This window comes from Amaranthus tricolor, chromosome 9, assembly GCF_026212465.1.
Source record: "Amaranthus tricolor cultivar Red isolate AtriRed21 chromosome 9, ASM2621246v1, whole genome shotgun sequence".
NCBI lineage: Eukaryota > Viridiplantae > Streptophyta > Magnoliopsida > Caryophyllales > Amaranthaceae > Amaranthus > Amaranthus tricolor.
Genome location: NC_080055.1, coordinates 28,242,106 through 28,267,532, shown reverse-complemented (window position 1 = coordinate 28,267,532; position 25,427 = coordinate 28,242,106). Strand labels below are relative to the sequence as shown.

Genomic DNA, 25,427 nt, shown 5'->3' with positions numbered 1-25,427 from the left:
TTCACAAACACAATATCAACAAACAAAAACAAAAGGACAATCACACCTTTGGTAGCAGTAGTTCTCAAAGAAAGAGTCTTAACAACAGTAGAAATGGACATCATTTTGGAATGATGATCAGTGAAATAATTACCCTTTATACTTTGTGATCTCCTATCAATAAACCTTCTCCTATTCTTCCTCCTGTTCTTCCTCGGCGTCTCAGCCGAGCTACTGCTGCTGCTGGTACGGTCTTCCTCGTCAAGGAAATCCGTGCTGCAGCAAGCAAGAAATATCATCTCCCTTGTTGATATTCTTTCCTCCTTATTACCTTAAAAAAAAAAACTGCTGTCAATACTCTAAACTTAAAATCTGCCTGTTTTAGCAAGTGATCATAAACCATCCATTGCTAAATTAGCATATAATTTAAGAAAAAGCCATTAAGTTTTATCAAAATTTGTTGTTTTAATGTGTTTAAATTGTTGTCATAAGATTAAATTAAGTTGAATCATGGTTGGCAATTGGTATTACAGCTTACAAGCCTGCAAGTAATTTGGTTGGTACAATATAATCCTGTACGCGTTAGATGCACGACCGTGCAGGTGATTATGTTGACTAATTTTATTATTTTGTTTTTGGAAAAATAATGATATGAGGTCTTTTGAAAAATAGCTGCACTTTAATTTAATTATGTGATTTCACACTTATAAATATCTGTTTTCTTTTTTTGTAGGTGATATTTCAAGTTTATTGGCTAATTTATAACAAATTCTATTCTACAATATGGTATGATGTTTATTTATGTTATAACTTATAAGCATACATAGAAAGGACTAAAGCTAATAAAAGTAACAAATACTAAATCCTATGTCCCATATAATTGTCAGATCGTATAGTATATGTCAATTAAGAAAATGTTAAAGACATTAAAATTGTGTGGATATATTGAATAAATAAGGAGATAAAGTAAGAGAAAATATGTCGATAAGAGTTAAAGAAAGTGGTTGAGACATTAATCAAAATAACAATATGAAGTACATAATAAAAGAAACGGACCAAAATAAATAAGGAGATTCAGATTAGAGATGTATTTTAGCAGAAGACTTAGATCGTCAGGTCAGAAAAACCAAGGTATGGATGCCTATAAATTCGGTCTAAATGTACTAATTTGGTAGAGTACAAGATAATTGTCATCTTCAATCGTAACTAGTATTTTATTGATTTCCTATTTTCAAGAATTTTACGAGCTTGCATGGACTATAATTTGGAAACTAAAAAAATGACTTTAGAGTGTTAAATTAAATTAACTTAATTATATTGTTATAAAAGTAGATAAAAATAATTATAAAGTAATAAAGAATCGAACAATTTTGAATATGAGGTAAACAAAAAAAATTGTACTTCGCATTGTACTTCCTCCCTCTATTCTCTAATATTCTTCTCATATAGAACGTTTCATTCTTAAGAGTGAGAAATTCAATTAATATTTTTGAGACATATTTAAAAGATAAAATATATTCATATAAGATCTTGTTAGATTCATCTCAATATATACTTTTTTATTATAAATTTTTTATAATTTTTTTATTATACGTATTTAAATATATTAAAATTTAAAATTTAATTTAAAAACTATAAAAACAATAACAACAAATAAACAATGGAGTGAGTACCAACTATCATGATATTGACTATTAAGCTACTAGCATTGCAAGAAATAGAATTGAAAGGTCAACGACACGTGTCATATAGTGTGGGATCCACCTCATCAAAGTTACCATCCCCCTTCATGTTATTCCTCTTCCAATCTGAAAACCCCTTCTTAAACCTCTACAGTGTTTCTTACTTCCTCCATTAATCTGCACCAGAAGCTTCTCAATCTCAACCATTTCCTTCAAATCTTAGGGCTAACATTGTATCCACTCAACGATATTTTTTTTAATCACCTTCACAATCAAAGCAAACCCAATTTAATTTTCAATATTCATATTCAATTGATCTCTTAAACCATCATTAATGGCGATCTTAAGATCCCTGAAAAAGATCATCAAAAACCCTAATTTCAATTTCATTGCAATCACAAAAACTCAACCACTCTCGAGAAATCCTTTACTCTCTTCCGATGCAGCTCTTTCTTTTCCATCATTACATGGGCCTCTTTTCCTTTCTTCTCCTCCTTGGATGCTTTCTCTCTTTGCCACCCCGCTTCTTGTTCGTAGCGACGTCGTTTTCCCTCGTAGTTTGAGGCTCATTCAGCATCCCCAATTAGGGTTTCCGTTTAAATTAGGGTTTGTTAAGCAATTGGGTCATAAAAGTGAGAAACTTAATGCAGATGTTGATGAAACTAAAAATGCTGGACTTGTTGATAGTTTTGTTAATTTACCCAATTTGGTCTCTTTTTCCCGAATGATTTCAGGCCCTTTTCTCGGTTGGTAAGTCTCTTTGTTTTTCAGATTTCTTAATGTTAGTTTTATAGTTTTCAAAGTTGATTCTTGTTGTATATTGCATTAAAAATAATCAAAGCTAGCAAATAATATTACTGCTGATTGGTATGGTATGCTGGAAAACAATTATGTATTACCCCTTCCGGTTTTGATCACCTGAAAATCTTGATCAATGTACTTTCTTGAATCCTTTGATTTGCTAATATAGCAAAATCAATATTTTAATTTGTAGTGGGAATCCAAGAAAGGAAAAAAAAATAAAAAAAAGAGGCGAATGGAAGAAATATATGGTCTAAATGATGGCAGAGAACGAGTTCTTGGATGAGGGGGAGGAGAGTGAATGTGGAACCATAACTGAAATTAGAAATGTAGCAAAATGTGAAGGACGGCCCAAAAGAGTGTTGCAAAATCAAAGGCGTACAGCCTATAGGGAGTAATAGTATGTGAGAATCTTGATGACCAAACGGGTATAATGTAGAGGAAGTATTTCCTGTGTTAATTGACTATGAATTGTGAAATGAGAAAAGTGAACTCTTTTAAGGTTCTAAACTAGCCCTTTTCGGAGGATGGTCTTTATTCTTTTTCAAAAATTCGATGAGTTATCACATTTGGTGCAATGTAGTGTGAAGTAATCGATATAGATGACCTACTCACTGAAATATATGTTGTGTACGAAGTGTGGAAAGAGACTGGCTGCTTTGCATTTTCTAAAAGTTGTTGGTTGCGAAACATTTGAGTTGTACATGAATGTGTTGGGTGCCTTGAATCATCCTTTTAGATCTAGTTTTAACAAGACATGAGTTTTTTCGGCCAAAATGAAGTTTAGAAGCTGTTATTTTCTGCCAAAATGAAGTTTTGGGTAATGCGTTGGGTGCTTTATATTTTCTGCCAAAATGAAGTTTTGGGTTTTTTCGGCCTCATAAGTCATAACAAGACTTGGGGAAAATAGAGGGTTTTCAGTATTGATTCTACACTGAATTTTTGAGGCTATGTTTCCTTGATGCTGTTGATTCTTGCCATGATGACCCCCTAGTAGAATAATGAGATCAGCAGGTTTTCTGCGACGAATTTTGAGCTTATATTTAGAATCATTGTGCCTGTTGGCTTGTGTTGTGTTGCTTTGGTTTGGTTAGGTTTCAAGATGAGAAACCGAGAGGTGCAGAAAGTTGGAACATATATGTTATATATGATGGGCAGTTAACTTTTGCGCAAATGACTTGTTCACATTTAGAACCTGTAATTGTATATCGTTCTGCTAAGAAAAACAATAACAGAGGGAGAAAAATATCAAGAATGAAAGAGGCGAAGGGAAATAGGGAAGTGCGAAGGAGTATTATGATTAGTTGCAATCTTGATGATAACATATGAATGTGTTTCATCTATGACTTCTTTCTACATCATGTTGTATCTGAGTATCTGATGGAAAGCATCTATTTTTAACTGTTTATTTCCATTTTCCTTGACACGTAGACCAATAGATTTCATTTATATGGATAATTTCATGAGGGGCGAGTTATTAAGGTTTAAATTAATTTGTGCAGGATGATTATTAATGAATGGTATCTTCCCGCATTTGCGGGATTGGCCATTTCTGGCGCTACTGACTGGGTGAGATAATCTTTTTAACTTGTCATGTCAAGTACTTTCACGATCATTGTCTAAGTCTTTTGTTGATGTAGCTGGATGGATTTCTGGCCAGGAGGATGGGCATCAATTCCGTGGTTGGCTCGTACCTAGATCCTCTTGCAGATAAGGTAAAGGGGAAATTCACCCCGTTCAAGCTATAAAAACTGTGAAGTTACTAGTTTAAGATTCTTCGACGTAGTTATCTTTCCCTAATGATGGATTCTGCTATCCCAGGTTCTCGTTGGAAGTGTTGCTCTAGCAATGGTAAAGCAAAGTCTCTTGCACCGTAAGTAGCTTATTGAATTCACTTGAGGCTTTGTTCTTTATGTAGATAGTAGACATGCATCTGTTTTGCTTGTACAGTAGTTATATGTGTGATTTCCCATACTCATTTCAGCATCGTTCTGAAATATCAAGCTGTCTGTATAGAAAATTTAAGCTTCCTTCATACTTTTCAAACAAGAAGGTTTAATTGTGGAGAGGAAGAGAGTTTAGGTCAAGGTTTAGGTAATCAATTTTAAGTGCTAAAAACTAAAAAGCAGGATCAGCGTCACATGATTCATCTCTTGGCGAATCGCGAATCAGAAAAAGAGAATTATGGTCGGTCTTGGGCTATTCTTGGGCAAAATTGAGCGATTCATGAATTCAAAAGCGAATTAGCTAGCGAATTATGTTATACTGAGCAGGATACGACAAAATAAAAGGGCGGATGGTGAATAGTCAGTTTAATTTACGCTTGCACAAATTTGTTGTTTGTACATGTTTAGAGAAATAAATTTTTGATTTTGCTTTGAAGCTGGACTCGTCAGTCTAGTGGTGCTACGAGATGTGATGCTAGTTGGCGGTGCTGTATACAAAAGAGGCAGTAGCTTAAGGTGGCAGGTGAGTGTAGTTGGTTGCTCATCATAGATTAGTTGGCTTTTTTTTTGCTGCCTTTTGACGAAATAGCTTTCTACAGTGGAAGAGCTGGTATGATTTCTTCAACCTTGATGGAACTCTTCCAGAAAAGGTTGAGCCTTTATTCATCAGTAAGGTCAGTTATTTTACTTTATTGAATTCAGTCCCATTTCCTAGTTGTCTCAAATTACAATGTGTGTCGTCGTCGTCATCATCATTGAACCCAGTGTATCCCGTCCATAGAAAACTATGATCAGGGTCTGGGGAGGGAATGATGGCGGTGCCAACGACCCATACCAATAAAGAAGGATGCGGCCAAAAAGTCACCGGCTCGAGATTGACTCTTAGAATGATAGGTTGCCGCAACGTCAAGTTACAATGTGTGTCAAAATGTCAAATTTCTGTTACCTCAACGCAAACTGCGGGAGGAGGTGGTTAGGGTTTATGATTTTAATTTTTCATGATAGGTTCTTAGTTCGGCTTTAACATTGAAACTGTAGTTCAGCTTCACTTAAAAGTGGGTTCAATGCTTGACATATTGTATGCTCAATACGACTACTCTGGACAGGTAAATACAGTTTTCCAACTTTTGTTAGTTGCTGCTGCGTTGCTACAACCTGAACTTGGGACTCCTCAGACTCAGACGTACATCACATATCTTAGGTATATAGACAAACGAGTCATGTTGTTCGACAATTCAATTTCAATTGACATAAGCAACAAAGCAAAGCTGATTTTTGTGATTTGTTACAGTTGGTTGGTGGCTTCTACTACAGTGGGTTCTACAGCAGCATATGGAGTGCAGCACATGAGAAACAAACCCATTTCAATTGCAAGGGGTTGTTGAGCGGGAAATTTTGCTACTCCCACTCCACCCGAGTTTCTGAATTGTTCCCCTTGATGGCCAGTGCCCAATGCCGAGAAGGTTTAGCCGTCCAATTATCCTTCCATACATCACACGGTATTTGATACGAAAACTCTTATGAAATATGGAAGGTTAACGCTGCAGGCATTTGCAATACACCTCTTGCCTCCAAGTTGCAAGGATCTGACCTATTCGATTTGGTAACGAGTCCTTGCATTGTGCATTTTTGCGTTTTTGTAAAATTGTAACATTAGTTTAGGAAATAATAGGTACTGTATGCGCAATGTCGTTGGTTGGTTTCGCAATTTCTTCTTCATTGCAGAATCTTTATGGTAAGGTGATTCATCTGAAAGCGTTCAAGATAAAAAAATAAAAAAACAACATTTATAGATTATTAGTAAGAACACTGTCGCCTTGTTGGCATATATCAAGAGAAGAATTTCCTTATTGCCGTGATTAAGCGTCCCTTTGCTGTTGTCAATGGAATGAGGAAAATGCAACTTTTTCATGTTTCATGGATTCCGAGAGTGAAAGATTTGGAGAAATAAGAGTTTATCCGAGGTGGTGATAGATGAATGAGAGGCGTTTTGTAACTTTCTTGCAGTTTTGTAACTTCATTTTCATTGCGTTCCATTTAGTTGAGAGGCGTTTGTCAACGAGGACACAGTACAAACCAATGATTATTTGAATGTTAAAATTATGAAATTTTATATTATGTAAAATAGCAGTAAAAATTTACCACCAAATTACTTGTAAAAGTATTATTTTATACTCCGTAATTATTATTTATTTTGTTTTATAATTTTTAATATTATTATTCTCACAACGAAACTTATAAATAAGTACTGAGTTTGTCAAAACAAAAACTATTGGAAGTATAAATGACAACTTAGAAAGAAACTTAGGGAAGTGTAATGATCACTTAAAAGGTATATTTATAATACAACAGTCATTTTCATATTATGATCCGCTCCATTTCCTTTGGTACTTGGCACCATTTGCAGTCTTAAGAACACCAAAGCTAGTGAAATACACCACAGAATTCCCACCCAATGACACAAACCCCCGCCATAAGTGTCGGTTTCCAAGGAAACAACAAAATGAAATGAAACATAAATTTCAGGCAGAATTAGAAAACTTATTGAAATCCGAAGGGTATCGCAACGGAAACAACGAAAAGGTGTCGAAGTAGATGATTCAAATTTCAAAGGTAAGTTCTCATATCATTGCAGCCTTCAAAGCACAAATCAGGATGAAAATGTCGACCAGGATAAAACAAACACAATGGAGACAAACGATATCAATAAGCCAACACGGAGTTAAAAAGACTCAAGTAAACATCCGCTTTTAGTAAGCAACTCCTTACAATCATAACTTCGTCCAAAACTGTGGTCCAGCATATGTACGAACACTAAAATTTTCGCTTCAGAACTAATGACAATAGTTTTTACAAAGATGGCTATCCAATAAGACATCTCTAATCGTCTCGAAAATCACGAATGCAAAAGGGAATTATGGCTGGTTTTAGTCTATTTTTCAACCATTTTGCGCGAAACACAAATTCAAAAAGCGAACCAACTAGCGAATTATGTTTCACTGCAACTAGCAAGTTATTTTAATATCATGTTCCACATAGCTTGTAAAGATTGATATTCTAACACCCTACCCAGACAAATCATGAAACCAAATCTCAAAAATGGGTGATTACACCCAAAAAGATGACATTTTTCTTCTAAAAGTACCCTTAAACTCCTCTGTTCTCAATAAGACCTATAACCATGTGCATTTCAAAAAAATTCAAAACTTACCCTCTCCCACAATTGGATCTTTTATGCCCATCTCGCAGACGGGTTTATCATCCGTCTTACTGTGACAGCTTCTCTTCGGTTTCTTTCCAGAGATAAGCTTGGTTCGGAAATTTTTCCTTGATTTGAGCAACAAGATCCTTAGCTTCTTCGACTTTTGAAATACTCACCAAACCTTCAACAAGAGATTTCATCGTGTTAAAATTCGGAACCCAATTCTTCTCTATACTTTCCTTAGCAATCGGCAACGCTGTCTCGTAATCACCCGCTTTACACAAGAAATAGATAAGAGTGAAATAGCAACTTGAGCCTGGTTTATATCCTTGGGTAACCATAGTTTTATATAACTTCTTTGCATCCTCAAGCTTGCTTTCCTTACAAAACCCATGGATCAAATCGGTGTATGTGTTTGAATTCGGCTTCATTTTCCTCTCACGCATCCCATCCAACAAAGCCTTAGCTTCGGATGACCTTCCCAACTTGCAGAGACTCAGGATCCGGGTATTATATATACTAAGCCCTGGTTTCATGTCATGCTCTTTCATTAATTCTAGTACTTTTCCCACATCGTCAAACTTCTTCTCTTTATATAACCCAGCAATCATAGTAGAGAATGTTGTATTATTTGGCTTACATTGTTTCCTCCCCATCTCGGCAACAATTGAATAACTTGAGCTTGACTCACCCGCCTCACAGAAAGCCTTAATCACAGTATTGTAAGTATCAATATTAGGCTGAATGTTATACATCTTCGGAAAATCCATGAATATTCGCTTGACCTCATTGTATTTTTTCGCTAGCATGCACGAGAACAATAAAGCATTGAGTGATTTGGCAGTCCTACTTATACCCAATTGCTCCATATGCTGAAAAGTATCAATGGCATTTTGGAGCATACCTGTAAAAGGTATTGTTCTTCAGATTTCCGGAAAAATGCAAGCAACAAAAGACACAAACTAGACTTCAGCTCAAACTCATCTGTGTCTAGATATAACACTAGAAAAACGACAAGTGTCAAAAATCCATTTGTTAATTGTGCCCAGCAAATTTAAGGTCACACTGATCAAACTCTCCTCTATGGGTATAAGCTGCCGTCGTTCTACCCTCCCCAAACCCTGATCATAGTTTTCTATGAGCGGGATACACTGGGTATGATGATGATGATTAACGCGAAACAAATTACAAAGTACAAATCTACAACTGGATTCATAACCCTACACACCTTATATTAATCATGTTGCCTTGTCAAAATAGAAAATATTTCAACACTAAACAAGCTCTGAACATTAACATGGAGAGCCAGATTTGAAGTTCTCATCAGTTCCACAATCAAAAGTCATAATTCAATTAAATCACACATTTGAGTTCAAACTAGTCTTAACATTTCAATATCCACAAATTCTCAAGTGAGACGGTTCACGATATGGTCATATCTATTGGGTTGGTCCAATGTACACTTTTAGTCTTAAACTAATAATTTACAATCATAAAGTGATCAGTTACAATCTTAAAGTGATCACGTTTTACGGTCTTCAAGTTATCGTGTATAACCTCTAAGTGATTCATTACAATCTTAGATTGATCAATAAGAGAAATGAGTTGATTGTATGGGTACGTCTCATGGTAAAATAGTCTCATACAAGATTTGTGTTCAAATATCAATACTTCAATACCACACCCTAGTTGGAGCCACTTAATGAAATTGGGACAATGAAATATTATTGTTGGTGAAACACAAAATAAACCTAAAACAAATGATTTTTCTTCTTAAACACGCCATATTCTCACTAAGGTAAATCTCAGAGCTAAAGCCTACACCCAATGGAAACATTAAAACTACCAATTTGCTCATCCATTTCCATTTTATCATTTACTTTTGAAACAACCCCAAACTCCAATCTAAACCGAAACCATAGATCTCTGAGGTTATGATACAAATTTATCCAATCAACAGCAAAATTAGAAATTTAAAACTTATAGTTAATACTCCATAGTTATAACTTATAAGACACTTGAATTGCAAAAGCACTAAAAAAGCTAGTGGCTTTCTTTAAGGGCTTACATTGCTAACAATAATTCAATTCACTAAATCAATAACCTAATCATCTTATTAATACAAAACTTAATTCTAAGTAAAATCCACAATTATCCAATTATATAAATTCGATTCGAAACCAGATGAGAGAAATCTTCTTTCACATTCTAGAAACAAACCATTCACCAATGTCAAACTAAATCATTCCCAATATCTATATCTAAATCCTAAGTCAAACCAAAAATTATTTTCATAAACCCAAAGAACAATGCATTCTTTTCCAATTCTACTCATAACCCACATATGTTAACTTGCCAACAAAAATCATCTCAAACAACTAAAACTAAATTATTAAATCAAACCTACATTCAAATTCATCAATCCAATTAAAACCCACTAAGTTCTATCATTTACTTTTTGACAACTCTGGCAATAACCCAATTAATTCATTAATTTGCTAACTTGGTCATCTCATATACCAACGAGTTCTAAGGCAAAACCACATAGAAATCATTAATCCAACTCAACACTCAAATAGAAAATCTCTCTTTTTATACAAAATTTAAACACTAGTAATAACCCAATCACTAATTTGCTAACTTAATCATATCAAACATCGAAACTATCACCAAGTCAAACCCGCATTCAATTACATCAAACTAATTGAAAACCTAATTAATAGAAATGATAGAAAGTTGTCATACCTGCTTGGCCATAAAGCACAGTAGCATGAGATATAAAACGCTCATTACGCAAATCAGGACGATTCTTAAGCTCCTCAAGAAAACCGCGGATACCCTCAAAATAACTAGACTCAGAAAGCTTAGAAATAGCTAGGGAAAAACAAATGCGATCAAGATGAGATTCAGGGGTTAAAGAAGCAGCTCTACAAATTTCAAGGATTTTTTCTGGGTTTTTTTCAGATTTTAAGAGAGAAAGTGCGGCTTTAGTTTTCTCTTTGCTTGTTAGAATTGTTTTTGAATCTGGGTTTAGGATTGATGATGGTGAAGATGATGAGTAAGTTCGGATTGGATCAATTGTTCTTGCTCTAAATCTTGCTAAAAATGCCATTGATTTTGGGTATTTTAGAGAGAGAAAAATGACGATTGAAGAAGTTGTGGGGATTGAGGAAAGAGGAAAGAGGAAAAGAGTAATTAGGGTTTAGTTTGGGGGTTTATGAAATTGCATCAACAAGCCAGAAAAAAAAAAGTGAATCGTATGAGGTTTGGGATATTGAACCCAACGTGAATCGAACACGCAACCTTCTGATCTGGAGTCAGACGCGCTACCATTGCGCCATGGATCCATTGTAGATGAAGTTGAAAACATTTTAGTATATTAACAAACAGAATAAAATTGTCCAGAATATTAATAGTCGACCTTTTAGGGATTGTCATGTGAATGATAATCATCACAAATATGAAGGGAATGCGTAATTGGCATGAGTATATTGTAATAAAATGAGTGTAACCCGTTTCAAGCTTGTAAATTAGTACAAGGTCCGTCCTAATTAATTTGTGTTCATGGCCGTCGATAAATATATGCAAAGCGGTCTACAGCACAGGGCCCCTTATAAGAGGGGCCTTAAAAATCCATTTTTATACTTATCTGATTTATTATTTCAATTATCCGAACACATGTGTATTAATTTATACGAGAGTAATCAATTAATAAGATTTAAGAGTCAAATATTATTAGTGCAACCAATGGAGAAATTTTATCCTATATTAGTATTTTTTTTGTTTGTTTTTCTTTAAATTGCAAGGTTCTAATAAATTTAGCACAGGAGCCCCAAAATTTACAAGACGGCCCTATTTTGTGCTCAATCAGGTCTAATATTAATTATTTAGAGAGGTAACGCTCGTTCCTATATCTAAGTGTTACTCTCTTTGTTACTTGTGAACAAAGTTAGACATGAGCACGAACATGACTTGCAAATCGCCAGAATGGGTCACAGGCATGTTACAATCACCATTTAATATGTTTAAAACGACATATTATTTAGCTTGTAGGTATGACCCGTCAAGCTCTTCTTTTAATAACCAATTTAGGGCAATTTTGTTATAAAAATATTGTGTTATAATCTACGGCACGAGCATCCGATTCGTGTGCTTCCGTGCTTCCGCTGTGTCACATAATATTGTTTGAGGGCAACCGACATGACCCAGCACAACATGTTATTGAACATGTTATTGTTCATGACCCGCGAGTCAAGTGGCCATTTGGGCACAATTCATGGTGATCCAACATGAACTTCATGCATAAACAAACTCATATATATATAATAGAGTATTGATTAAGGGTGACAAAACCAAGGGCATGTACATACGATGCAACTACCCCTCTTTATTTGGCACAAATGTTACATGTACATACAAAATCATTTATTATAAATGTAGATAAACAAAGTATATATTCGTATTATAAAACTTAAATCTCTTGAATCATTTTCCCTAAATTTCTTATGCTACAAAAGTTAAGTTCATCTATTTCAACCCAAGCATTGGGAGAGAAAACGCATTTAGGAAATAAATATATTATTGCCAATACTTGATATCTAGCCAATGACTACATTATCTATTTTATTTGTACCCTTGCAAAAACTTTGGTATAATTAACCGAGTTTAATGGAGTTTCATAAATTTTTGTGAGAGACGGTCTCTTTTTTAGATCATCTCTAATTGGACGGATCTATTATATATTTTTTAAAATATTATAAGTAGACATTAAAAATAATATAAGTAGATGTTTAAGATATTAAAAAGTAGGCACTAAGAATACATTAAGTAAGGATTAAGGATGTTATAAGTAGGCATTAAGAATGCGGTAAGTAAACATTAATCTTTAATGGGCTGGACTTAAAATACGTCTCTCAAAGAGACAGTCTCTCAAGAAACTAGCTGATGGAGTTTAGGTCTGATTGTTTGAACCTACCTAAACTGTGCTCCATATTATTTGAATTCAAAAAAATCTTTTAATATTAAATTATGTAATATATGACACAAAAAATTAGCATTCAAATTGATTTTGTACACGAGTAGAAATGAATGTTTCACCGACTTTACTGATTTCAAGATAGTCTCACATAGTCACATATATATCACAATATCCGTGCTATTTATCAACATAAAACACAGTACCAAAGAAGCCACAAAATAATTTCACTAACTGATTTCAAGATAGCTGATTTTAAAGCAGAATCAGAAGTAAAAGAATAAAACTTTTTAAACAAATGCGCACACATTCACCCTGTACTTAGAAGATAATGTCAAAACTTTAATCCCGATAACGAACGTGAGAATGTCGCTAACTAGAAGTTTACATTTAAACTAAAACCTAACAAAATAACCGCGCAACAATAATCTTCACCCTATAGTTTGTTTGATCAGTAAAATCAAATCTTGCAACGGCAACAACCCCATTCTCGACTCATCCTGTGCGTAAATAATTACAAGCAAACACGAGGCTATTAATTTGGTATCGGGAAAATACAGGCTAATCTTGATGGAGATCATCCGCTGGTGGGGCAGCAAAAGGCACGTTTCCAGGCTGCACCATCACAACGGGTTCGTCTGCAAATAGCACCTTAATAAACGAGGGAGTTCTAAGAGGGTGACGACCTGTCATTCTGGGATATACATCTTCAAGGAAATAATACGCATGTCCGGAAACCATTCCCTACACACCAGACATCAGTTTTGGCAACAATAAGTTCATTATTAATGGCCAAGCATAACATGTTTCTAATTAGGAAATGTTGCAACTTTTCATCCGCACCCATTTAGGGTTGGGTTTTGGGGCTGGGGAGTCGGATGTACGCAACCTTACCCTTGTTATACACTTATTAGGGATATGAAAAAGTTGTTTCCAATTGACCCCTGGTAACAAATATCATACGCAACTTCATATAAATAAGAAGTGCACATGATTTAATATCTATAGTCCATCATAATTCGAAACCAAAGAACTATTAATAATGACATGGGGAGTAATTTTCTAACGTGGGTCCAAATTTTAAGCACCAAAGGACCGAGGTTCTTATTGACGATAACGTCCAGAAATCAAAGTAAAGACTTCATAAATATGAAGCAACAAAGGACAAAGGTTCTTCAAGTACATAGATATTTCATGCAACTGAGTCATGCTTGTCCGACTTTAATCATCTCATTTTCTTCCTAAAATACTTTTTTCTGATCAAAGTTTCATCACCATGGGAATGACATAGAACTTTTAATGAAGTTTTACACTATAAATCATTCTCATTACCACTATTTAGTATCACTAACCAAACAGGTCGTAAAGGACACAAAGGGTACAATTATATTTACCAGAAGGTCGACCCAAGGGCTAGCACCAACTAGGATAGAAAATCCTAAAAGTACCTGAAACCAGAGCAAAAACATGAGTAATTTGAGATAGCATATAACGTTAACAAAATATCAAAAGAAACACTTTCACTTGACGAGTTGACGTGCTATCCTAAAGTAACATCCTAAAAATGGAAGTATCTAAAAATATCGAGAAGGACAAACACATTTGCAAATTTCCATAAACGAGAGGAACGAGCACTGAACAGGGTAGTTGCACAATGCAACAGCAAACAACTATGCAAACATCTACACGAGCAATTTTTTGTGTTTTTAGTATCTTACTCCTTTTATTTATTTTTCTACTATGAATTTTTTTATTAAAAATAAAATAAATAAATAAATAAAAACTCTCTAGTGTAATTTAAGTGATAGAATTGTATATTTAGTGACCTTGTATTCAAGAACAGAAGCATTACAAGCTATTGTCTATTAAGGTAATTAGGTAACTAATGCGATTCTTACCCAAGGTAGATAAGCTGCAGTAAAGGTAAATAAGCCCAAGAAACTCATATGGATAAAAGGATTTTGCTTGCTCCACACATACACCTACACATTAATAAAATAAATGAGAAAATTATCGGAAAATTCAATTCAGAATTTGGTAGGTAAAGTGAAGAAACTAACCATCATGAATGTCAAGGAGTTGCTCAAGAAAATGATTTTTGCAAATGACTCGGACACATATGGTATCATTCCTCCGACTAGCACAATTCCGGTCAAAACGGATGCACCAAACAAAAGCATGTAAAAGAAATCTGCGGTCCTTCCCCGGAAGGAGTTCTCTTCAAGAAGTTTACAATATCGTGCAAGAAAGAACATGTGGAAGAGGAAGTCCAAATCTAACAAAAGAAACAAAGCACATTAAAATGAATACACCCAAAAAATAAATAAATAAATAAAAAAAAAAGAAGAAGAAAAAAAGAGGGGGGTCACAGAACTGAAACACCATTTATCTGACAAAGGAAGTCCAAGTTTTCAACCAAAAAATGGTCCTCAGGAAGAAATGAATAAACTTACCCATTTTACGGAAATACAAGAAATTGGTGACAAGCCGCCAGAATTGATATTGTTTCATTACAAGACGAGGATTCAAGTACAGATTATATGGAGAAATGATCTGCAAACGTACATAAACATATTAGTTCTATTTCAACTACGTGCATGATATATTATCCAATTAAAAGTCAGCTCTAAAAATTCTCGAGTTATTAGAAATTTGACGTTTAATGATTGACATACGTTCTCTAACTTTCTTTACATAAAAGTGTAACTATTGATGTGGTGCAACTTTCTGCACCACATTATTACAAAATTCTCTTTCCTTCACGTTTGTTTCTAAGTACTAAGATACAAAATGTTCAACAATGAAATACGACTAAAACTTTGGACGCAATTGCATTTTACTGCTAAACACAAGCATCATTGTCAATTTGCATTCGGCATATTTAGATAAAATAGGAATATCCCACCTTTAAAATTTAAAATAAGTAAGATAGAACTTCCAAAAGAAGTTCAATTTATCAGCTTAAATAAAGAGTAAGGTGAGGTTATGACAAAAGATCAACAATGCCACAACCATATCCTAATATGGATCCGAAACTCACCAAATGGTGGGCATTAAACTTCGATCCAATATAACTTGGACTTTGTCTGGGCTTGAAAACAGCACTAATAAATCCGTGTTCCGACTGACTCAAGCTTAGTAAGCTTTCGATACAAAAGGCAATAGTGGCAACAAAAGAAACACTTCCTTCCCCAACACCAAAAGCAAATTCATAGAACACAAGGGGCTAGGAGTATAGGAAGAAATGAACGTCACTAATAAGTTCAGAGTGTTACCCTTATTGAAAAGGCGAGAAGTCTACCAAGCCATGTCTGAGCACATTAAAGTTTTTGTTCATTGGGCATCATCACATACTATAACTTCTCTAATTGTGTTCGCTCTATAATATAGCTAAATTCACATTGTAATTTCATTATTCCACAAAATCCATACATCGAAATTTCCATATTGATTCCCTGAAAGTACTTTTTGCATTTTCATATCAAAAACTAGTCGTTAATTCATTATATACTACGGATTACCATATGTACGGCATAATTGAAACTGCCAAGGCATGGATTTTGCATGTATGACGGACTAAAGGCCATGGGCATAAGAAGACTGAAGGGGTGAACAACAGAATTTTTTAAACCATTGAGCAACTACTGGGGTTCAAAAAACAAGCACATAAGCATCTTTTCTCACAAAGAAAAAAACAATACTACAACACCAATATAGTACGATCAATGCAAACTATTGAAAAACTCCCACTACCATGGCAAATAGCAAAGGTGCCAAAGGAAGAGCTGGTGAACTAGGGCACTGCCAATCCATAATTTTCCGCATATACTCCAAGATAAAGCCAAACTATAAGTAACGTCCTTATCAAAAGGCAAAACATTCAAGATCCCATAAGCAGTTACAAAACTCCGATATAAAACCATACTTCAGTTTTAGGCCATTTGAAACAAACTAACAACCTCAATCACCCATTCAAAAGCTACACAAAAAAAACAAAACAAGGTCTCCCAACAGTTCTCTTCCGGTCACAAGCCTTCACATACTAGCAAATAGAACACCATAGCAGATAACACAAATCCCAATTCAATCTTCAAACAGCTCTGAGAGACATCTCTCAGGCCCAGCCCATTAAAGCTTAATGCCTACTCTTACTCTATATTTTTCTTTATAGGCCGGCCCAATTAGAGAATCGCAAATCCAAATCGGCTAATTGTTCTCGAATAGCACTTGCTCCAGTCAATATTTCTCTATTTCAAAATGTATCAAACCCTTGGGTAGTAAAAAAAAGCGGGATGCTGTATTTCCAAGATTGGATTTCATATTCGAATAAACCTCGTAATCGTAAAAAAGTAGGTTTTTTCGCTATAGGCCTAGCAAATGAAAATTTGGGGTAGGATCCTATAAGATCTCCCCCCTTCAAAACCGGACGTGAAAGTTTCCCCTCGTCCGGCTCAAGTAGTTGTAGCAAACAAATAAAGAAAGGAATTCTCGTTTTCAAATAAATCAGAAGAATTTGTGATCTTCAAAATCATAGTCCCACAACAATGGCCACAATCCAAAACATTCGAACGCCTATCGTAAACATCCCTTCCTGAATTTATAACATAAACCCACTTCAAATCATCGAAGAAAAAAAAAAAAAAAAAAAGCAACCCCCCAATCAATCTAGGAAAGTCCTAATTCATAACCAACACTCAAAACCAGTTTTCAGGCCATTAAAATGAAACAAATCAATCACCACTCGAAAAGCTACCCAAAAAAAAAAAAAGAAGTCTCACTAAAGTTTTCTTCCAGTCACAAGCCTTCACATACTCACCAACAAACAAACACCATGGCAGAAAAAAAAAAAAAAAAAAAAAAAAAAAAAAAAAAAACCAATTCAATCATCCAAATTATAGACTCAGAACAACAATCAGAATCCAAAATCATTCAAATGCATACTTCTAAAAGATCCCTTAGTCTCAAATTATAACATAAACCCACTTCAAAGCTTTGGAAAAAACAACCCAAATACCCAACTACCCTATTCAATCTAGATTGGTCGTAATTTATAAACAGCACACTACAAAACAAATTTTTTCCAACCCAAAGCCATCGATCACAACAAGCCCACATCAATATTTCAAAAACAGGCAAAACCCAGTTCATACAATCCAAAAACAAACCAAAAAATAAAGATCCAAGCCTTAATTTCATGAAAAATAGTACTAAAAATCAAAACTTTACAATAAAAATTGAGTTCTAAGAGAAGAATTAAAATAAACTGAAGCAATATACCTCAAGGGAGCATCCGATTGTGGTGACTACAGCCGCGGTAAGATAAGATCGAGTGATAATTGGCATCTGTTTGTACCATTCTTCCACCGCCTGAGCCATTTTTTTCTCAAGCTCTCAAATAAATTCCTTGATTCTGACTCTGTGTTTGTTGAGGGGTGAAGGAGAAAAGGGGAGAGATTCCAATATAATTTTTTAAAAGTAGTTTTTCGATTTTAGCTAGGGAGATGAATTCTTTCTTTTTTTTAGTTTAGGGAGATGAATTCTCTTTTTTTTTTTTTTTTTTTTTTGAGTTTAGGCTTTTAGGGAGATAAATTCTTTGATTAAATATGTTCGGTTTTAGGTTTTTAGTTTAGGTTTTGATTAAATATGAATTCTTTTTGTAATACCATCTCTAATTAGCGATGTTTTAAATATTCTAAAATCGGAGACCAGATCGGTTCCATCTGGTCCAGTCCCGCTCTAACCCAATTTCTTCTCAGTATAGTCCAGATTTAGACTGTACATTTTTTATACCCAAAGCAATTTAAAAATGGAAAATTTTAAAATAATTTAGCAAATTAATTATTATAAAATAAAAATATTTGAGTTAAAAAATTATTTTGTGTTAGAAATAAAAAATTTAAAGCGCTTTAAATAAGTATAAACATAAAAATCATAAATATTATTTCTCTTTAACATTACTTTTATATATATCCGGTCTAACTTGGATTTTTCCGAGTTTAGACCGGACCGGAAACTCAAAATGAAGAATAATTAAGACCCGGTGTCCGAACGGGTTGCATCCGGTTCGGTCCGGTTTAAGTCCGGTCTCAACCAGTTTCGGTTCGGTCTCATTTTGCACACCCCTATCTCTAATTGAATCGGTCTATTATATATATTTAAAATATTATAAGTAGGTACATTTTAAGATATTGAAAATAGATATTAAGGATACGGTAAGTAAGCATTAAAGATAATGTAAATAGACATTAAGAATGCGGTAAGTAGACATTAATCTTTAATGGACTGCGCTTGAGATACGTCTTAATGGGCTGAGCCCGAGATACATCTTTCAACATGACGGTCTCTCAAGAGACTAGTTGTAAACTCTAAATTAAATATAAAATAATTCATTATAAATTATTTATAAAATAATTTTATTACAGCATACAATAATAGAATAATAATATATAAGTAATAATGATTAATTCTCCTAAAAGTAATTTTTTAAGTTAACTTTCAAAAAGATTTTGTTTAGGTAGAAACATGATTAATTAATTTGTAGTTAACAGATAATATTTTAGTTCATGCCCTAAAGTGAGAAGAGTTGAAGAATTTGACTATTACTTAAACATTAGAAAAGTCACATAAATGAAAAATTAATTTATAAATTTCATGAGAAATTGTCAATAATAAAATAATATTTATTTGATCCGCTAAATAGGAAATCACCTATTATTTATTTTTCAAATAAAACCATCATATTAGATTTAATCGCTAAAAATAAATTCACCTATTATTCATAACAATTTTTATAATTTCTTAGTAAGCCAAATAATTAGTTATAAATAATTAGTTATAAATAATAGGAGTAGTAAGTTTATTTTCAGCAATTATACTAAATAGGTAAATTAATTTAAAAATAAACAACTGATGAATTTATTTTTAGTGGATCAAACAAAAAAAAATGATTTTTGACAAGTTTTCCTAAAATTTACACGAGTGTATTTTTAATGAGATTTTATTTTATTTTATTTGTATGCAAAAAGAAAAAAAAGTTGTGAACTAAGGTTCAAACATTGGATCCACTAGATGGATCTAAGTCTAAATTTATTATTTTTCAGATCCTAAGGTGCTGGGTGGAAAAAATAATTAGAATCAAACATTTAACATAATAAACTAATATATAGTATAAAATATTTAATAACTAAATAAACCTCATCATCACATATTTAAATATTTTGCTCATCAAAATTACAATTTAAGTCTTGAGAAATTCAAAACATGGTAAACCAATGAGGACATCAATTATGTAGCTCAACTGTGCAACCTATAATTATGCAAAAGGATTTTTTTTCTAAAAAAAAAATACAGTCTCCATCATTCTATCATTTTCTCATTTGTTTTATTGACGTTATTCACTAATCACTCATAGTTAGTGTTTTATTCTTAATTGCAGATTTATACATAGTCAAATGATTTGGTTTATCTCGATTTAAATTCTATTAATATTAATTTTTATAATCATTAATTATATTCAACTTAAAATATTGATAATTAAAATAGTGCAGTGTGTTAACCAAAGATGATAGTGAGATGGAGGAGAGTAATTTAACAGCTCGTCTTGTATGAAACCATTTCACCATAAGACGGACCTATATAATTAGCATATTTTTAATAATCACTTTACAACCGTGAATGATTACTTTAAAATACTAAATATATACGGATCAGTCGTTAAAAGTAGCTCCGCCGTAAAACCGTTTCATTTAATGACTCACAAAAACTTGGGTGAGACGTTCTCTCTGTAAAACCTTCTCTATACATGGGCTAAATAACTTAATTTATACAATTATTAACATATAAATAATCAAAAAAACGATCTCTTACAAGAAGGTCATAGTGATAATTTGCGACGAACACGGATTGACTTTACAATACTCCTATTATTATTACTCATTTTTTTTTTTACAGAGTATAAAAACTAATATCTCCCGCTTATGAATCATTACCTCACAATTCCAATATATTTTCTTCGTCATCTCCTTCCGTTTTTCCTTCTTTCTATTTTCTCTCTCCTAGGGTTTGTCAATTTCATCGTCAACGACAATGATGCAACCAGGACAACAACAACAAGGTGCTGGGGTTGCTCCACCTCCCATGGATCAACAACACTATCAACAACAACCTTGGACGACGCAACAACAGGTTTGGTCTCAACCACAGTATCAAAATCAACCACAAGTTCCTGCGACGAACGCTGATGAAGTTCGTACACTTTGGATCGGAGATTTGCAGTATTGGATGGATGAGAATTATATACATACTTGTTTTGCTCCTACTGGCGAGGTATATATTTATATACATCTTCGCTGTTTTGATCTAAAAATGTTGAATTGTGATTGTTTTTCGTTTACTTTTCGATTTAGGTTATAAAAAGTTATGCTCTTTTGATGTTGCGGTTTTCTGTTTATTGATTGTATGTTTTATCATGGATCTAGGAATATGATTATCATTGATGTTTTGTGTATCGTTAATCAAGTTTTTATAGTTGAGGAAGATGATGAAGATTTCAAAAAGAAGTTGAAAGCTTAACCTTTAATCCATATTATTCTTCAAATTGACTATTCATGTTGTCCAATTTGTTAACCGTTGATCCTATTTGTCAGACTTGTGTTTGAGAATATTTTCATATTGGTTAAATAAAATCTTCTTAGATTTATTCCGTGTAGTTTTAAATAATCAACTTTTATATTTTTTAGAAGCTATTAGATATTTTAGCAGATAAACATATGCCTTGTGGAATAGAGACCACTCTAAATACAAACATGAGATGGGGGACTTTTTCTTGTGCGAAAATTATTATGTTAAGTCAATCTGTACAAGTTTCTGCTTTCAGGACTCCTTTCAATGTGTGTAGAATGTGGAGTGTTTTGAGCTTAGCTTTTGTAGCGGTTAATGTTTGTGCAACCATGCAGCTTCTCAATGTTAAAATCATCCGTAATAAGCAGACCGGCCAGTCTGAGGGCTATGGATTTATAGAGTTCTCTTCTCGTGCATCTGCTGAAAGAATTTTGCAAACGTACAATAATACATTGATGCCAAATGTTGAGCAAAATTACAGATTAAATTGGGCGGCCTATGGTTCTGGTGAGAAAAGGGGAGAGGATGTTTCTGATTATACTATTTTTGTCGGAGATTTAGCTTCAGATGTTACTGATTACACCTTACAAGAGACTTTTAAAGTTCACTATCCGTCTGTGAAAGGTGCCAAAGTTGTGATAGATAAGCTTACTGGTAGGACAAAGGGTTATGGATTTGTTCGTTTTGGAGATGAAAGTGAACAACAACGTGCCATGTCAGAGATGAATGGTATGATGTGCTCAGGCCGTGCAATGCGTATTGGAGCAGCTGCTAACAAGAAAAGTGTTGATGGAACAGGTACGCACTTGAAGATGTGCTTAATATAACTTTAGAAGCTTGTGATTCATATTATGATTGTTCTACTTCTATCTATGCATGTTTGATTTATGGAACTTGTGTTGAATTTCAAATTCAAGGACTCTAGAGTGTAGGTTGGTAAGGTGGGAAGCAGGGCTTTTTATTTACGCAATGTTGGTCTACATTACAATTGTTGGCCCTTTCTACATTCAGTTGTACTCTTGAAGATGCACAGAAATTCAGTTCCAGTGGTTTCGTTTTAGAATCTGGGAACAGTCATTTAATTCTAAACTGAAAAACTTATAGAACTCCTATTGTCTCAAAGCAGGGTGTCAGGAGGCTCTATCATTTAGGGGCCTGGGACTGAATTCAGCCGAAATGGTTACCCTCTTAGTACGTTGCCTGGCGTAGGTCAGTAATGTCATAAATTTTCCGTTACAGCAGTTTCCATTGCTAAAAGTTATTCTTCCTTTCATTTTCATTTTTATCCTTTATTTCATCCGTCATTTTTGTTCAGTTCATTTATTTTACGATGCCGTTTACTGTATTTCTTCGCTTTAGCTTTTCCTTTTCTCTCGTTTGTCTTTTTCTTTTCCTACGCTGTTGAGTCCTTACACTCTATTCTTTACCTTACAGTCAATAAATAAATTTATCTTGTCAATGTTGTTTCCCTTAATATTAGAACTACATGAGTGTTTGAATTGAGTTGTAAAGCACATTACATTTACACTATCTTTAGATAATAATTTTGGAGAGAAGTGAAGGGAAGAGGAAGGGGGGAGGGAAATGAAGGGAAGGATATGGAAGAAAAGTTACTCTTGTTTATTTAGAAGTAAAAGGAAGGGAAAAAGATGAGTTTTTCCTCCAAAATTTTCAAATTTGAAGACATTGTGACCTTAATAAAAATTATTCATATAATCTCTAATATCCTTTACCTCCAAATCCCTTTGCTTTCTTTCCCTCTAGTTTCTTTCATCCAAACACTCACTTAATAGATTAATGAACGGGTTACACTGGTTCTTATGAAGATTTTCTGCTCTCTTTGAGGTTTTTTAGTATTTAGTTGAACTCGTTGTGTGCTCTTCATTTTTTGTTAATAGTGATTCACTTAGTTCTTGTAAATGTTTTGGTAGGTAACAAATGTTTGGTATTTACTGATTCATGCTCCTTACAAAGTTTTATTTTGCTAAGAGAAAAGCAGTTTAGTGGGGGCAAGAGTGGGAGAGGAGAGAAGGATGGTGATGCAGCAAACTACTGAATGAGGTAAAGGAGCAAAGTCAGAAAAATGTAAATATGGAAGTGGATCAGCTTAATGGGGTTGGAGAGAATATTAAAGAGTAGTTCAAGTACTGTTCAATTTATCTGAATTTTCTCAGTCTGTAATATTATAAAATTAGGTGAATGTTCTCATGCTTTCTTTGTTTCATGGTGTGTGATTCTTGAATTTTGGGCTTGTAAGTTCTCCGTGGTCAATGGTCATCATTGGTGCAGGTTATGGAGGCAGTAACTTTTTCCCTTGTGTAAGCCTGTTAATTATGTCATTATTGTGATATGATTGTTTGATAGTTATAACACGGCTGTTGTATGTGAAACCATGCTATTGCGCTTGTGATGTGAATTTAGGTCTTAGGATCTAACATTCTAGATTCTCAAGATTTTTTGTTGATGAGGAGCAGCATTTAAAAATTTTAATTTGCTAGTTTGCTGAAAGAAGGTTGTTGACTCTTGCGTTGTGCTAGATGGATGTGCTGGCGCCTGGCATATTGTGCCAGACTTTTTAGAATTTTCAAGTTATGTATCTGATTGTGTGATATTGTTTTCTATGTGAAGCTTCTGTATGTCAAACCTCTCTTTTTATGTTCACAAATGGTAGTACATATCTTCAAACTATGGCTGTGGCTGTTTTTATTTTTATCTCAAATTTTCAGTTGATAATATTTGGTACTTTTGAGTTGCATTGTCTTGTTAAGTTGGGAGAAGACAAATTCTATTGATTTTTGTTGTTTTTATCCTCATTTTTTTCTTCAAACGCAGCTTCATACCAGAATACTCAGGGAATTCAGAATGACAGTGATCCCAATAATACCACTGTGGGTACTTCTTTTGTGAATAAAATCCTCATTTTTATTTTATGATGTCTTTAACTTTGGCAATTTTTTGTTCCAGATTTTTGTTGGAAATTTAGATTCCAATGTGACAAATGAACATTTGAGACAAACATTCAGTTCGTATGGAGAATTGGTTCATGTAAAAATACCAGTGGGCAAACAATGCGGGTTTGTTCAATTCACTACCAGGTTTGCCTTGTTTCCTGATTCATCATTGTATTATATCGAACTTTTTTCAAGCGGGCTCATGTGGCTGCAACTATTAACTGTCTTATTGATGGTTCTACAGGAGTTGTGCTGAGGAGGCCTTGAAGGCATTGAATGGGGTACAAATAGGTGGGCGAAATGTTAGACTTTCTTGGGGTCTTAGTCCTAACAACAGACAAGTAAAGTGTTTTCATTTTTTCTTTAATTGATCAAGTATTTCATTGAGAATTCTTGCTGAAGGTTTTCTTGTGTGTTATCATCATATGCAGTCACAACCTGATCAGAACCAGTGGAATAATGCTGCTGCTTATTATGGATATCCTCAAGGATATGATTCCTATGGATATGTATCTGCTCCTCAGGACCCCAATATGTACTATGGTGGTTATCCTGGATATGGCGGGTACGGAATGCCTCAGCAGGCTCAGATGCCAGTGCAACAACAGGTTTGTCATCGTATTATCATTTCGTTTTCACAATAGTTACTTTTGAATTAGTCGCTTAAGTTAGAAATGTTTGTGCTCCTTCCCTTCAGATTTGAATATCTAATTTACATGTATTTGGTAATCGAGTGACTAATGTTATTTAGTTCACTGTCGTCGTAATTTATGTCAAATGAACTTATTAGTATTATTTGCTACACAGTAACTGATGCATCCTCCAACCCGGGTTTGAGAAATTGCTCGCCAAGAGAACGGCATCACTATACTTCAAGGTTTTAACCATCTGGAGTTACGATTGGACCAGGGATGGCTAAATGTAATATACTAGGTTATTTTCCTTGTTGAGATTCATTTGCTTTCTTTGATTTTGCTTTGAGCTGCGTGTATGTAGCTTGACTTTTGGAACGGTTTTGTTAAGTTAATTTCAAACACATCGAATCTATAACTGTCACGAGTTTTGATCACTTTGTGTGCAAGGTTTTGATCTGTTTATCTTGTATTTAACCTGTTATACCGCCTTAGATAGAGTGTTCCTTTAAAATTTGCTTTGCCCACATGGAAGTGTTTTATTGTATCTTAGTTGATACAACAAATTCATGAAGGCAGAAAGTTACTTCATATAGAAAAACAAAATAAAAAACAAAATGTTGTGATTGCATCTTGAATC

At 34.0% G+C, this 25,427-nt stretch overlaps 5 protein-coding genes and 1 non-coding gene across 6 annotated transcripts in view; 2 read left to right on the top strand and 4 right to left on the bottom strand.

The window, feature by feature from the left end:
* The window catches only part of LOC130824066 (probable serine/threonine-protein kinase PBL23), a 9,824-nt gene extending 9,238 nt beyond the window's left edge, over positions 1-586 (bottom strand). Inside the window, exon 1 of the mRNA XM_057688948.1 lies at positions 47-586. Coding sequence (XP_057544931.1) covers positions 47-278 — 232 coding nt within the window. The 5' untranslated portion in view covers positions 279-586. The remainder of the gene's footprint in view (positions 1-46) is intronic.
* Positions 587-1,742: 1,156 nt separating this feature from the next.
* Positions 1,743-6,319, top strand: LOC130824063 (cardiolipin synthase (CMP-forming), mitochondrial). The gene is made up of 8 exons (XM_057688943.1): positions 1,743-2,411; positions 3,965-4,031; positions 4,103-4,177; positions 4,284-4,335; positions 4,846-4,931; positions 5,008-5,082; positions 5,515-5,609; positions 5,700-6,319. The coding sequence occupies exons 1-8, from the start codon at positions 1,996-1,998 to the stop codon at positions 5,791-5,793; spliced, it is 960 nt and encodes a 319-aa protein (XP_057544926.1). The 5' UTR covers positions 1,743-1,995; the 3' UTR covers positions 5,794-6,319.
* Positions 6,320-7,007: 688 nt separating this feature from the next.
* Positions 7,008-10,833, bottom strand: LOC130824062 (pentatricopeptide repeat-containing protein At1g61870, mitochondrial). The gene is made up of 2 exons (XM_057688942.1): positions 10,356-10,833; positions 7,008-8,514 (listed from the first exon to the last, which is right to left on the bottom strand). Exons 1-2 carry the CDS (start codon positions 10,720-10,722, stop codon positions 7,676-7,678), a joined length of 1,206 nt encoding a protein of 401 aa, XP_057544925.1. The 5' UTR covers positions 10,723-10,833; the 3' UTR covers positions 7,008-7,675.
* A 52-nt stretch (positions 10,834-10,885) lies between these two features.
* Positions 10,886-10,957, bottom strand: TRNAW-CCA (transfer RNA tryptophan (anticodon CCA)). Its single transcript has one exon. It is a non-coding gene; the product is annotated as a tRNA-Trp (tRNA).
* Positions 10,958-12,795: 1,838 nt separating this feature from the next.
* Positions 12,796-18,150, bottom strand: LOC130824157 (derlin-2.2). The gene is made up of 6 exons (XM_057689048.1): positions 17,863-18,150; positions 15,039-15,138; positions 14,646-14,860; positions 14,484-14,567; positions 13,980-14,033; positions 12,796-13,329 (listed from the first exon to the last, which is right to left on the bottom strand). The coding sequence occupies exons 1-6, from the start codon at positions 17,959-17,961 to the stop codon at positions 13,147-13,149; spliced, it is 735 nt and encodes a 244-aa protein (XP_057545031.1). The 5' UTR covers positions 17,962-18,150; the 3' UTR covers positions 12,796-13,146.
* Positions 18,151-20,559: 2,409 nt separating this feature from the next.
* LOC130823928 (polyadenylate-binding protein RBP45-like) lies at positions 20,560-25,224 on the top strand. The gene is made up of 7 exons (XM_057688756.1): positions 20,560-20,910; positions 21,540-22,002; positions 24,037-24,092; positions 24,169-24,299; positions 24,400-24,496; positions 24,587-24,763; positions 24,963-25,224. The coding sequence occupies exons 1-7, from the start codon at positions 20,671-20,673 to the stop codon at positions 24,963-24,965; spliced, it is 1,167 nt and encodes a 388-aa protein (XP_057544739.1). The 5' UTR covers positions 20,560-20,670; the 3' UTR covers positions 24,966-25,224.
* The last annotated feature ends 203 nt before the right edge of the window (positions 25,225-25,427 follow it).